Genomic DNA, 15,701 nt, shown 5'->3' on the forward strand with positions numbered 1-15,701 from the left:
ATAACCTCTCTACTGTATATAGCCTCTCTACTGTATATAACCTCTCTACTGTATATAGCCTCTCTACTGTATATAGCCTCTCTACTGTATATAACCGCTCTACTGTATATAACCTCTCTACTGTATATAACCTCTCTACTGTATATAGCCCCTCTACTGTATATAGCCTCTCTACTGTATATAGCTTCTACTGTATATAACCTCTCTACTGTATATAGCCTCTCTACTGTATATAACCTCTCTACTGTATATAGCCTCTCTACTGTATATAGCCTCTCTACTGTATATAGTCCCTCTACTGTATATAGCCCTTCTACTGTATATAACCTCTCTACTGTATATAACCTCTCTACTGTATATAGCCTCTCTACTGTATATAACCTCTCTACTGTATATAGCCTCTCTACTGTATATAGCCTCTCTACTGTATATAACCGCTCTACTGTATATAACCTCTCTACTGTATATAGCCCCTCTACTGTATATAGCCTCTCTACTGTCTATAGCCTCTACTGTATATAGCCTCTCTACTGTATATAACCTCTCTACTGTATATAGCCTCTACTGTATATAGCCTCTCTAATGTATATAACCTCTCTACTGTATATAGCCTCTCTACTGTATATAACCTCTCTACTGTATATAACCTTTTTACTGTATATAGCCTCTCTACTGTATATAACCTCTCTACTGTATATAGCCTCTCTACTGTATATATCCTCTCTACTATATATTGCCTCTCTACTGTATATAACCTCTCTACTGTATATAGCCTCTCTACTGTATATAACCTCTCTACTGTATATAGCCTCTCTACTGTATATAACCTCTCTACTGTATATAGCCTCTCTACTGTATATAACCTCTCTACTGTATATAGCCTCTCTACTGTATAGAGCCTCTCTACTGTATATAACCTCTCTACTGTATATAGCCTCTCTACTGTATATAACCTCTCTACTGTATATAGCCTCTCTACTGTATATAACCTCTCTACTGTATATAGCCTCTCTACTGTATATAACCTCTCTACTGTATATAACCTCTCAACTGTATATAACCTCTCTACTGTATATAGCCTCTCTACTGTATATAACCTCTCTACTGTATATAACCTCTCTACTGTATATAACTTGTCTTTTTACTGTTGTTCACCTAATACCTATTTCACACGATTGGTTAGAACCTGTAAGTAAGCATTTACTACACCTGTTGTATTCAGCATTTCCCTGTGAGGTCTACTACACCTGTTGTATTCAGCATTTCCCTGTGAGGTCTACTACACCTGTTGTATTCAGCATTTCACTGTGAGGTCTACTACACCTGTTGTATTCAGCATTTCACTGTGAGGTCTACTAGACCTGTTGTATTCAGCATTTCCCTGTGAGATCTACTACACCTGTTGTATTCGGCATTTCACTGTGAGGTCTACTACACCTGTTGTATTCAGCATTTCACTGTAAGGTCTACTACACCTGTTGTATTCAGCATTTCCCTGTGAGGTCTACTACACCTGTTGTATTCAGCATTTCACTGTGAGGTCTACTACACCTGTTGTATTCAGCATTTCACTGTGAGGTCTACTACACCTGTTGTATTCAGCATTTCACTGTGAGGTCTACTACACCTGTTGTATTCAGCATTTCACTGTGAGGTCTACTACACCTGTTGTATTCAGCATTTCACTGTGAGGTCTACTACACCTGTTGTATTCAGCATTTCACTGTGAGGTCTACTACACCTGTTGTATTCAGCATTTCACTGTGAGGTCTACTACACCTGTTGTATTCAGCATTTCACTGTGAGGTCTACTACACCTGTTGTATTCAGCATTTCACTGTGAGGTCTACTACACCTGTTGTATTCAGCATTTCACTGTGAGGTCTACTACACCTGTTGTATTCAGCATTTCACTGTGAGGTCTACTACACCTGTTGTATTCAGCATTTCACTGTGAGGTCTACTACACCTGTTGTATTCAGCATTTCACTGTGAGGTCTACTACACCTGTTGTATTCAGCATTTCACTGTGAGGTCTACTACACCTGTTGTATTCAGCATTTCACCTGTGAGGTCTACTACACCTGTTGTATTCAGCATTTCACTGTGAGGTCTACTACACCTGTTGTATTCAGCATTTCACTGTGAGGTCTACTACACCTGTTGTATTCAGCATTTCACTGTGAGGTCTACTACACCTGTTGTATTCAGCATTTCACTGTGAGGTCTACTACACCTGTTGTATTCAGCATTTCACTGTGAGGTCTACTACACCTGTTGTATTCAGCATTTCACTGTGAGGTCTACTACACCTGTTGTATTCAGCATTTCACTGTGAGGTCTACTACACCTGTTGTATTCAGCATTTCACTGTGAGGTCTACTACACCTGTTGTATTCAGCATTTCACTGTGAGGTCTACTACACCTGTTGTATTCAGCATTTCACTGTGAGGTCTACTACACCTGTTGTATTCAGCATTTCACTGTGAGGTCTACTACACCTGTTGTATTCAGCATTTCACTGTGAGGTCTACTACACCTGTTGTATTCAGCATTTCACTGTGAGGTCTACTACACCTGTTGTATTCAGCATTTCACTGTGAGGTCTACTACACCTGTTGTATTCAGCATTTCACTGTGAGGTCTACTACACCTGTTGTATTCAGCATTTCACTGTGAGGTCTACTACACCTGTTGTATTCAGCATTTCACTGTGAGGTCTACTACACCTGTTGTATTCAGCATTTCACTGTGAGGTCTACTACACCTGTTGTATTCAGCATTTCACTGTGAGGTCTACTACACCTGTTGTATTCAGCATTTCACTGTAAGGTCTACTACACCTGTTGTATTCAGCATTTCCCTGTGAGGTCTACTACACCTGTTGTATTCAGCATTTCCCTGTGAGGTCTACTACACCTGTTGTATTCAGCATTTCACTGTGAGGTCTACTACACCTGTTGTATTCAGCATTTCACTGTGAGGTCTACTACACCTGTTGTATTCAGCATTTCCCTGTGAGGTCTACTACACCTGTTGTATTCAGCATTTCACTGTGAGGTCTACTACACCTGTTGTATTCAGCATTTCACTGTGAGGTCTACTACACCTGTTGTATTCAGCATTTCACTGTGAGGTCTACTACACCTGTTGTATTCAGCATTTCACTGTGAGGTCTACTACACCTGTTGTATTCAGCATTTCACTGTGAGGTCTACTACACCTGTTGTATTCAGCATTTCACTGTGAGGTCTACTACACCTGTTGTATTCAGCATTTCACTGTGAGGTCTACTACACCTGTTGTATTCAGCATTTCACTGTGAGGTCTACTACACCTGTTGTATTCAGCATTTCACTGTGAGGTCTACTACACCTGTTGTATTCAGCATTTCACTGTGAGGTCTACTACACCTGTTGTATTCAGCATTTCACTGTGAGGTCTACTACACCTGTTGTATTCAGCATTTCACTGTGAGGTCTACTACACCTGTTGTATTCAGCATTTCACTGTGAGGTCTACTACACCTGTTGTATTCAGCATTTCACTGTGAGGTCTACTACACCTGTTGTATTCAGCATTTCACTGTGAGGTCTACTACACCTGTTGTATTCAGCATTTCACTGTGAGGTCTACTACACCTGTTGTATTCAGCATTTCACTGTGAGGTCTACTACACCTGTTGTATTCAGCATTTCACTGTGAGGTCTACTACACCTGTTGTATTCAGCATTTCACTGTGAGGTCTACTACACCTGTTGTATTCAGCATTTCACTGTGAGGTCTACTACACCTGTTGTATTCAGCATTTCACTGTGAGGTCTACTACACCTGTTGTATTCAGCATTTCACTGTGAGGTCTACTACACCTGTTGTATTCAGCATTTCACTGTGAGGTCTACTACACCTGTTGTATTCAGCATTTCACTGTGAGGTCTACTACACCTGTTGTATTCAGCATTTCACTGTGAGGTCTACTACACCTGTTGTATTCAGCATTTCACTGTGAGGTCTACTACACCTGTTGTATTCAGCATTTCACTGTGAGGTCTACTACACCTGTTGTATTCAGCATTTCACTGTGAGGTCTACTACACCTGTTGTATTCAGCATTTCACTGTGAGGTCTACTACACCTGTTGTACTCAGCATTTCACTGTGAGGTCTACTACACCTGTTGTATTCAGCATTTTACTGAGGTCTACTACACCTGTTGTATTCAGCATTTCACTGTGAGGTCTACTACACCTGTTGTATTCAGCATTTCACTGTGAGGTCTACTACACCTGTTGTATTCAGCATTTCACTGTGAGGTCTACTACACCTGTTGTATTCAGCATTTCACTGTGAGGTCTACTACACCTGTTGTATTCAGCATTTCACTGTGAGGTCTACTACACCTGTTGTATTCAGCATTTCACTGTGAGGTCTACTACACCTGTTGTATTCAGCATGTCACTGTGAGGTCTACTACACCTGTTGTATTCAGCATTTCACTGTGAGGTCTACTACACCTGTTGTATTCAGCATTTCACTGTAAGGTCTATTACACCTGTTGTATTCAGCATTTCACTGTGAGGTCTACTCCACCTGTTGTATTCAGCATTTCACTGTGAGGTCTACTACACCTGTTGTATTCAGCATTTCACTGTGAGGGTCTCACTGTGAGGTCTACTACACCTGTTGTATTCAGCATTTCACTGTGAGGTCTACTAGACCTGTTGTATTCAGCATTTCACTGTGAGGTCTACTACACCTGTTGTATTCAGCATTTCACTGTGAGGTCTACTACACCTGTTGTATTCAGCATTTCACTGTGAGGTCTACTACACCTGTTGTATTCAGCATTTCACTGTAAGGTCTACTACACCTGTTGTATTCAGCATTTCACTGTGAGGTCTACTAGACCTGTTGTATTCAGCATTTCACTGTGAGGTCTACTACACCTGTTGTATTCAGACAAATTCACTTTGGTTTGATTTGAGATGTTAAAGGCAGATACATTCTGTATCTGTATTCAACAAGCTTCATTCTAGTTTGCTCTGTTTTGTTGTTAACTCTTTCCTGTGTCAAATAATTATATATTTTTTCTCGTGATTTGGTAATTATCTTTTTGTGTTTTCATGATTTGGTGAGGTCTAATTGTGCTGCTGTCCTGGGGCTCTGTGGGGTGTGTTTGTGAGGTCCCCAGGACCAGTTGTATTCAGGGGACTCTTCTCCAGGTTCATCTTCTCCGTGTATTCAGCATTTCACTCTGTCTCCCACCTGTCTGTCTTCCTATCTTCCCTCTCTAGGTCTACTACACCCTGTATCTCTTCCTATCTCCCCCTACACCTTTGTCTTCAGTCTTTCACCTATCTCCCCTACCCTATGTATTCCCTTTGTCTCCCTGTCTACTCTACCTATCTGCCCTCAGCATTTCACTGTGAGGTCTACTACACCTTTGTATCTCAGCATTTCCTCCCTGAGGTCTACCTATCACCCCCTGTATTCAGCATCTCCTTCTAGGTCTTATCTACACCTGCTCTCTCTACCTATCTCCCCTCACTATCTATCTCCTTGTATCTCTTCCCATCTCCCCTCGCTCTACTCTTCCTATCTGTAGGTCACTATCTCACTGTGAGGTCTACTTCTATCTCTTAGTCATCTCCCACTGTGAGGTCTTACTATCACCTCCTTGTATTCAGCATGTCACTGTGAGGTCTACTACACCTGTTGTATTCAGCATTTCACTGTGAGGTCTACTACACCTGTTGTATTCAGCATTTCACTGTGAGGTCTACTACACCTGTTGTATTCAGCATTTCACTGTGAGGTCTACTACACCTGTTGTATTCAGCATTTCACTGTGAGGTCTACTACACCTGTTGTATTCAGCATTTCACTGTGAGGTCTACTACACCTGTTGTATTCAGCATTTCACTGTGAGGTCTACTACACCTGTTGTATTCAGCATTTCACTGTGAGGTCTACTACACCTGTTGTATTCAGCATTTCCCTGTGAGGTCTACTACACCTGTTGTATTCAGCATTTCACTGTGAGGTCTACTACACCTGTTGTATTCAGCATTTCACTGTGAGGTCTACTACACCTGTTGTATTCAGCATTTCACTGTGAGGTCTACTACACCTGTTGTATTCAGCATTTCACTGTGAGGTCTACTACACCTGTTGTATTCAGCATTTCACTGTGAGGTCTACTACACCTGTTGTATTCAGCATTTCACTGTGAGGTCTACTACACCTGTTGTATTCAGCATTTCACTGTGAGGTCTACTACACCTGTTGTATTCAGCATTTCACTGTGAGGTCTACTACACCTGTTGTATTCAGCATTTCACTGTGAGGTCTACTACACCTGTTGTATTCAGCATTTCACTGTGAGGTCTACTACACCTGTTGTATTCAGCATTTCACTGTGAGGTCTACTACACCTGTTGTATTCAGCATTTCACTGTGAGGTCTACTACACCTGTTGTATTCAGCATTTCACTGTGAGGTCTACTACACCTGTTGTATTCAGCATTTCACTGTGAGGTCTACTACACCTGTTGTATTCAGCATTTCACTGTGAGGTCTACTACACCTGTTGTATTCAGCATTTCACTGTGAGGTCTACTACACCTGTTGTATTCAGCATTTCACTGTGAGGTCTACTACACCTGTTGTATTCAGCATTTCACTGTGAGGTCTACTACACCTGTTGTATTCAGCATTTCACTGTGAGGTCTACTACACCTGTTGTATTCAGCATTTCACTGTGAGGTCTACTACACCTGTTGTATTCAGCATTTCACTGTGAGGTCTACTACACCTGTTGTATTCAGCATTTCACTGTGAGGTCTACTACACCTGTTGTATTCAGCATTTCACTGTGAGGTCTACTACACCTGTTGTATTCAGCATTTCACTGTGAGGTCTACTACACCTGTTGTATTCAGCATTTCACTGTGAGGTCTACTACACCTGTTGTATTCAGCATTTCACTGTGAGGTCTACTACACCTGTTGTATTCAGCATTTCCCTGTGAGGTCTACTCCACCTGTTGTATTCAGCATTTCACTGTGAGGTCTACTACACCTGTTGTATTCAGCATTTCACTGTAAGGTCTACTACACCTGTTGTATTCAGCATTTCACTGTGAGGTCTACTAGACCTGTTGTATTCAGCATTTCACTGTGAGGTCTACTAGACCTGTTGTATTCAGCATTTCACTGTAAGGTCTACTACACCTGTTGTATTCAGCATTTCACTGTGAGGTCTACTAGACCTGTTGTATTCAGCATTTCACTGTAAGGTCTACTACACCTGTTGTATTCAGCATTTCACTGTGAGGTCTACTAGACCTGTTGTATTCAGCATTTCACTGTGAGGTCTACTACACCTGTTGTATTCAGACAAATAAACTTTGGTTTGATTTGAGATGTTAAAGGCAGATACATTCTGTATCTAACAAGTTAATCAACAAGCTTCATTCTAGTTTGCTCTGTTTTGTTGTTAACTCTTTCCAATGTGTCAAATAATTATATATTTTTTCTCGTGATTTGGTAATTATCTTTTTGTTTTCTCATGATTTGGTTGGGTCTAATTGTGCTGCTGTCCTGGGGCTCTGTGGGGTGTGTTTGTGAATAGAGCCCCAGGACCAGCTTGCTAAGGGGACTCTTCTCCAGGTTCATCTTCTCCGTCTCTCTCTCTCTCCCTCTGTCTCCCTCCGTCTCTCTTCCTATCTCCCCCTCTCTATCTCTCTCCCTCTATCTCTTCCTATCTCCCCCTCCCCTTTGTCTCCCCGTCTCTCTACCTATCTCCCCCTCCCTATCTCTCCCCTTGTCTCCCTGTCTCTCTACCTATCTGCCCCTCGCTATCTCTCTCCCTCTCTCTCTTCCTATCTCTCCCTTTGCCTCCCTGCCTCTCTACCTATCTCCCCCTCACTATCTATCTCCTTCTATCTCTTCCCATCTCCCCCTCGCTCTCTCTACCTATCTCCCCCTCACTATCTATCTCCTTCTATCTCTTCCCATCTCCCCCTCGCTCTCTCTTCCTATCTCCCTCTCACTATCTCTCTCCTTCTATCTCTTCCTATCTCCCCCTCGCTCTCTCTTCCTATCTCCTCCTCTCTATCTCTCTCCCCCTCTTCCTCTTCCTATATTCCCCTCTCCCTCTGTCTCTCTCTCTATCTCCCCTCTCTATCTCTTCCCCTCTATCTCCTCCTCTCTCTCTCTTCCCCGCTATCTCTCTCCTTCTATCTCTTCCTATCTCCCCCTCGCTCTCTCTTCCTATCTCTCTCCTTCTATCTCTTCCTATCTCCCCTCTGCTCTCTCTTCCTATCTCTCCTTCCTCTTCCTATCTCCCCCTCTCTCCTTCCTATCTTCCTCTTCCTATATTCCCTCTTCCCTTCTATTCCCTCTCTCTCTCTCTCTCTCTTCTTTCCCTCTATCTCCTCCTCTCTATCTCTTCCTATCTCCTCCTCTCTATCTCTTCCTATCTCCCCTCTCAGGGATCTGAACTACAATGATCTACCAGAGTTTCCTACAGCCATCAGGACCCTGGCAAAGCTTCAGGAACTGTGAGTCCACACACACACACACACACACACACACACACACACACACACACACACACACACACACACACACACACACACACACACACACACACACACACACACACTTGCCTGCTTGACTATCATATGTTCTCTCTGTGATCAGGATCAGTGGTGGATGTTATATTTGTATCATATTCTATCAGTGGTTGATGTTATATTTATATCATATTCTATCAGTGGTTGATGTTATATTTATATCATATTCTATCAGTGGTTGATGTTATATTTATATCATATTCTATCAGTGGTTGATGTTATATTTATATCATATTCTATCAGTGGTTTTAGTGCAGGGTACAACATCTCAAACCTCAATAGCTGCACACCGAGGGGAGGGCTATGATTTCTCTCACACTTAGCAGATGCTCTGACGTGTGTGTGTGTGTGTGTGTGTGTGTGTGTGTGTGTGTGTGTGTGTGTGTGTGTGTGTGTGTGTGTGTGTGTGTGTGTGTGTGTGTGTGTGTGTGTGTGTGTGTCCTAGTGGGTTCCACCACAACAACATCAGAGCGATCCCTGAGAGAGCCTTCATGGGAAACCGCCAGCTACAGACCATGTTAGTAACCCCCCCCACACACACACTGATAAACACACACACACCCACCCCCACACACACACACACACACACACTGATAAACACACCCACACACACATACACTGATTAATACACATAAACACACACACACACACACACTGATAAACACACAACACACACACACACACACACTGATAAAACACACACACACACACTGATAAACACACACACACACAAACACTGATAAACACACACACACACACATAAACTGATTAATAATACACATAAACACACACACACACACTGATAAACACACACACACACTGATAAACACACACACACACACACACACACTGACAAACACACACACACACACACACACACTGATAAACACACACACATACAAGTACACGTGATAAACAGACAAAGGCCTTGGTGAAATAAATAACATGACCTCTTCCTCAGTCACTTCTATGAGAATCCCATCCAGTCTGTGGGAAGATCCGCTTTCCAGTTTTTACCTAAGCTCCATACACTGTGAGTAATGAGGTTCCTTCTCCAGTCTGACAATATGACTTTTGGATGTATGTCTTGGATATAGCAGACCACATGAGTGTGTATGTGTGTGTACCATCTAACTAACGAGCGCGTCCTTCTCCAGCTCCCTAAACGGGGCGACCCAGATACGAGATTTCCCCGACCTGAAAGGAACCACCAGCCTGGAAACACTGTAAGAGAGAGAGAGAGAGACACACACACACACACACACACACACACACACACACACACACACACACACACACACACACACACACACACACACACACACACACACACACACACACACACACACACACACACACACACACACACACACACTACTGCTGTAATGAGTGCAGGGGCTCAGTCTCCCCTACCTAATGAGTGTCTCAGAGAATGGGAACAGAGACAGAAATAGAAGGGGAGAGTTGTATCATCAGGTAGCTAACTGGCCACAGAAGCTCTGGGAGGGTACGACAAGCTCTGGGAGGGTACGACAAGCTCTGGGAGGGTACGACAGGCTCTGGGAGGGTACGACAAGCTCTGGGAGGGTACGACAGGCTCTGGGAGGGTACGACAAGCTCTGGGAGGGTACGACAAGCTCTGGGAGGGTACGACAAGCTCTGGGAGGGTACGACAGAGGCTCTGGGAGGGTGTGACAGAGGCTCTGGGAGGGTACGACAGGCTCTGGGAGGGTATGGCAGGGGCTCTGGGAGGGTGTGACAGAGGCTCTGGGAGGGTGTGACAGGCTCTGGGAGGGTACAACAGGGGCTCTAGAAGGGTACGACAGAGGCTCTGGGAGGGTGTGACAGAGGCTCTGGGAGGGTGTGACAGAGGCTCTGGGAGGGTGTGACAGAGGCTCTGGGAGGGTGTGACAGGGGCTCTGGGAAGGGTGTGACAGAAGCTCTGGGAGGGTGTGACAGAGGCTCTGGGAGGGTGTGACAGAGGCTCTGGGAGGGGTGACAGGGGCTCTAGAAGGGTACGACAGAGGCTCTGGGAGGGTGTGACAGGCTCTGGGAGGGTACGACAAGCTCTGGGAGGGTACGACAAGCTCTGGGAGGGTACGACAAGCTCTGGGAGGGTACGACAGAGGCTCTGGGAGGGTGTGACAGAGGCTCTGGGAGGGTACGACAGGCTCTGGGAGGGTATGGCAGGGGCTCTGGGAGGGTGTGACAGAGGCTCTGGGAGGGTGTGACAGAGGCTCTGGGAGGGTATGGCAGGGGCTCTGGGAGGGTGTGACAGGCTCTGGGAGGGTACAACAGGGGCTCTAGAAGGGTACGACAGAGGCTCTGGGAGGGTGTGACAGAGGCTCTGGGAGGGTACAACAGGGGCTCTAGAAGGGTACGACAGAGGCTCTAGAAGGGTACGACAGAGGCTCTGGGAGGGTGTGACAGAGGCTCTGGGAGGGTGTGACAGGGGCTCTAGAAGGGTACGACAGAGGCTCTAGAAGGGTACGACAGAGGCTCTGGGAGGGTGTGACAGAGGCTCTGGGAGGGTGTGACAGAGGCTCTGGGAGGGTGTGACAGGGGCTCTAGAAGGGTACGACAGAGGCTCTAGAAGGGTACGACAGGCTCTGGGAGGGTGCGACAGAGGCTCTGGGAGGGTGTGACAGGGGCTCTAGAAGGGTACGACAGAGGCTCTAGAAGGGTACGACAGGCTCTAGAAGGGTACGACAGAGGCTCTGGGAGGGTATGACAGAGGCTCTAGAAGGGTACGACAGAGGCTCTGGGAGGGTGTGACAGGGGCTCTGGGAGGGTATGACAGAGGCTCTAGAAGGGTACGACAGGCTCTAGAAGGGTACGACAGAGGCTCTGGGAGGGTGACAGGGGCTCTAGAAGGGTACGACAGAGGCTCTGGGAGGGTGTGACAGGGGCTCTAGAAGGGTACGACAGAGGCTCTAGAAGGGTACGACAGAGGCTCTGGGAGGGTGTGACAGGGGCTCTAGAAGGGTACGACAGAGGCTCTAGAAGGGTACGACAGAGGCTCTGGGAGGGTGTGACAGAGGCTCTGGGAGGGTGTGACAGGGGCTCTAGAAGGGTACGACAGAGGCTCTAGAAGGGTGTGACAGAGGCTCTGGGAGGGTGTGACAGGGGCTCTAGAAGGGTACGACAGAGGCTCTAGAAGGGTACGACAGAGGCTCTGGGAGGGTGTGACAGGGGCTCTAGAAGGGTACGACAGAGGCTCTGGGAGGGAATGACAGAGGCTCTGGGAGGGTGTGACAGAGGCTCTGGGAGGGAATGACAGAGGCTCTGGGAGGGAATGACAGAGCATACACATGCACTGACGTTGACAAAGTTCTTGGGCATTAGGATCTCTTAGACTAGAGGGAAGAGGGCCCACAACTGGCCTTACAACACCAGTTCCAGCCAAATCTGGTCTCCCATCCAGGGACCAACTAGTCCCAACCCTGCTTAGCTTTAGCCTATTGCGCTAGCTGTCTCACTGTGTTAGTATCACAGAGACAGAAGAATCAACTGCCTTCCCTGGACCTAAACAATCACTACAATACTCAAATACCCTCTTCTGTCTCTCTCTCCTCTCTCTAGGACATTGACCAGGGCTGGTCTCTCTACTCTTCCTCAGCGGTTGTGTCAGCAGCTACTCCGCCTCAGAGTACTGTGAGTACTTTGAACGAAAGAATGTGCACACACACAATTCAATTGAACCGTACCCCCTAAATGCCCCAATTGATAAAATCCCAAACCCACAGAATGGCTAACCTCTGACATGGATCTGAAACCCCAGATTACACTATAATGATATTTTTGCCTGTGTGTTCACAGCGAGCTGTCTCATAATCAGATAGAGGATCTTCCCAGCTTCTATCACTGCTCTGCCCTGCAGGAAATGTGAGTCAACATGGTGTAATGGTTGAAGCTTAGAACAACGTTCCAATAACAGAATGTTAGAACAACGTTCCAATAACAGAATGTTAGAACAACGTTCCAATAACAGAATGTTAGAACAACGTTCCAATAACAGAATGTTAGAACAACGTTCCAATAACAGAATGTTAGAACAACGTTCCAATAACAGAATGTTAGAACAACGTTCCAATAACAGAATGTTAGAACAACGTTCCAATAACAGAATGTTAGAACAACGTTCCAATAACAGAATGTTAGAACAACGTTCCAATAACAGAATGTTAGAACAACGTTCCAATAACAGAATGTTAGAACCACCTTCCAATAACAGAATGTTAGAACAACGTTCCAATAACAGAATGTTAGAACCACCTTCCAATAACAGAATGTTAGAACAACGTTCCAATAACAGAATGTTAGAACAACGTTCCAATAACAGAATGTTAGAACAACGTTCCAATAACGGAATGACTGAAATAGTAGGAGTCTATGCTTTAGTATTGCAGTTTCACTGCTTGTTTTGTAGTAACAGGGTGTGTGTGTGTGTGTGTGTGTAGAGGCCTGCAGTATAACCACATTAGGAGGATTGAGAGGAATACCTTCCAGCAGCTCAGCTCTCTACAGTCTCTGTGAGTACACGGTTTACTCTCTGTGAATATACTGTTTACTCTCTGTGAATATACTGTTTACTCTCTGTGTGTATACTGTTTACTCTCTGTGAATATACTGTTTACTCTCTGTGTGTATACTGTTTACTCTCTGTGAGTATACTGTTTACTCTCTGTGTATATACTGTTTACTTTCTGTGTGTATACTGTTTATACTGTTAACTGTTTCTCTGTGTGAATATACTGTTTACTCTCTGTGAATATACTGTTTCCTCTCTGTGAATATACTGTTTACTCTCTGTGAATATACTGTTTACTCTCTGTGAGTACTGTTTACTCTCTGTGAATACTCTTTACTCTCTGTGAATACTCTTTACTCTCTGTGAGTACACTTTACTCTCTGTGAGTACTCTTTACTCTCTGTGAATACTCTTTACTCTCTGTGAGTACACTGTTATACTGTTTACTCTCTGTGAGTATACTGTTTACTCTCTGTTTACTGTTTACTCTCTGAATACTCTTTACTCTCTGTGTATACTGTTTACTCTCTGTGAATACTCTTTACTCTCTGTGAATACTCTTTACTCTCTGTGGAGTATATATACTGTTTACTCTCTGTGAGTATACTGTTTACTCTCTGTGTGTATACTGTTTACTCTCTGTGAATACTCTTTACTCTCTGTGAATACTCTTTACTCTCTGTGTGTATACTGTTTACTCTCTGTGTGTATACTGTTTACTCTCTGTGAGTATACTGTTTACTCTCTGTGAATACTCTTTACTCTCTGTGAATACTCTCTACTCTCTGTGAATATACTGTTTACTCTCTGTGTATACTGTTTACTCTCTGTGAGTTACTGTTTACTCTGTGAGTACACTGTTTACTCTCTGTGTGTATACTGTTTACTCTCTGTGTGTATACTGTTTACTCTCTGTGATATACTCTCTACTCTTTACTCTCTGTGAGTATACTGTTTACTCTCTGTGTGTATACTGTTTACTCTCTGTGAATACTCTTTACTCTCTGTGTTTACTCTCTGGTATACTGTTTACTGTTTACTCTCTGTGTGTATACTGTTTACTCTCTGTGAATACTCTTTACTCTCTGTGTGTATACTGTTTACTCTCTGTGTGTATACTGTTTACTCTCTGTGAATACTCTTTACTCTCTGTGAGTATACTGTTTACTCTCTGTGAATACTGTGTGTATACTGTTTACTCTCTGTGTGCATACTGTTTACTCTCTGTGTGTATACTGTTTACTCTCTGTGAATACACTTTACTCTCTGTGAGTATACTGTTTACTCTCTGTGTGTATACTGTTTACTCTCTGTGAATACTCTTTACTCTCTGTGTGTATACTGTTTACTCTCTGTGTGTATACTGTTTACTCTCTGTGAACTCTTTACTCTCTGTGTGTATACTGTTTACTCTCTGTGTGTATACTGTTTACTCTCTGAATACTCTTTACTCTCTGTGTATACTGTTTACTCTCTGTGAATACTCTTTACTCTCTGTGAGTATACTGTTTACTCTCTGTGTGTATACTGTTTACTCTCTGTGAATACTCTTTACTCTCTGTGTGTATACTGTTTACTGTGTGTTTACTCTCTGTGTGTATACTGTTTACTCTCTGTGAATACTCTCTGTGTGTATACTGTTTACTCTCTGTGTGCATACTGTTTACTCTCTGTGTGTATACTGTTTACTCTCTGTGAATACTCTTTACTCTCTGTGAGTATACTGTTTACTCTCTGTGTGTATACTGTTTACTCTCTGTGTGTATACTGTTTACTCTCTGTGTGTATACTGTTTACTCTCTGAATACTGTTTACTCTCTGTGTATACTGTTTACTCTCTGTGTGTATACTGTTTACTCTCTGTGTGTATACTGTTTACTCTCTGTGTGTATACTGTTTACTCTCTGTGTGTATACTGTTTACTCTCTGTGAATACTGTTTACTCTCTGTGTGTATACTGTTTACTCTCTGTGTGTATACTGTTTACTCTCTGTGTGTATACTGTTTACTCTCTGTGAGTATACTGTTTACTCTCTGTGTGTATACTGTTTACTCTCTGTGAATACTGTTTACTCTCTGTGTGTATACTGTTTACTCTCTGTGAATACTCTTTACTCTCTGTGTGTATACTGTTTACTCTCTGTGTGTATACTGTTTACTCTCTGTGTGTATACTGTTTACTCTCTGTGTGTATACTGTTTACTCTCTGTGAGTATACTGTTTACTCTCTGTGTGTATACTGTTTACTCTCTGTGTGTATACTGTTTACTCTCTGTGTGCATACTGTTTACTCTCTGTGAATACTCTTTACTCTCTGTGTGTATACTGTTTACTCTCTGTGAATACTCTTTACTCTCTGTGTGTATACTGTTTACTCTCTGTGTGTATACTGTTTACTCTCTGTGTGTATACTGTTTACTCTCTGTGAATACTCTTTACTCTCTGTGTGTATACTGTTTACTCTCTGTGAATACTCTTTACTCTCTGTGTGTATACTGTTTACTCTCTGTGAATACTCTTTACTCTCTGTGT

At 43.6% G+C, this 15,701-nt stretch overlaps 1 protein-coding gene across 1 annotated transcript in view; it reads left to right on the forward strand.

Annotated features, from left to right (window-relative positions):
- The window catches only part of LOC118376135 (leucine-rich repeat-containing G-protein coupled receptor 6), a gene marked incomplete at its 5' end in the record, with an annotated part of 55,838 nt that overhangs the window by 3,287 nt on the left and 36,850 nt on the right, over positions 1-15,701 (forward strand). The window contains 7 exons of the mRNA XM_052484154.1: positions 8,495-8,563; positions 9,084-9,155; positions 9,600-9,671; positions 9,796-9,864; positions 12,221-12,292; positions 12,458-12,523; positions 13,099-13,170. Of these exons, the coding sequence (XP_052340114.1) occupies positions 8,495-8,563; positions 9,084-9,155; positions 9,600-9,671; positions 9,796-9,864; positions 12,221-12,292; positions 12,458-12,523; positions 13,099-13,170 (492 nt within the window). The remainder of the gene's footprint in view (positions 1-8,494; positions 8,564-9,083; positions 9,156-9,599; positions 9,672-9,795; positions 9,865-12,220; positions 12,293-12,457; positions 12,524-13,098; positions 13,171-15,701) is intronic.

The sequence above is a fragment of the Oncorhynchus keta genome, chromosome 28 (genome assembly GCF_023373465.1).
Source record: "Oncorhynchus keta strain PuntledgeMale-10-30-2019 chromosome 28, Oket_V2, whole genome shotgun sequence".
Taxonomy (NCBI): domain Eukaryota; kingdom Metazoa; phylum Chordata; class Actinopteri; order Salmoniformes; family Salmonidae; genus Oncorhynchus; species Oncorhynchus keta.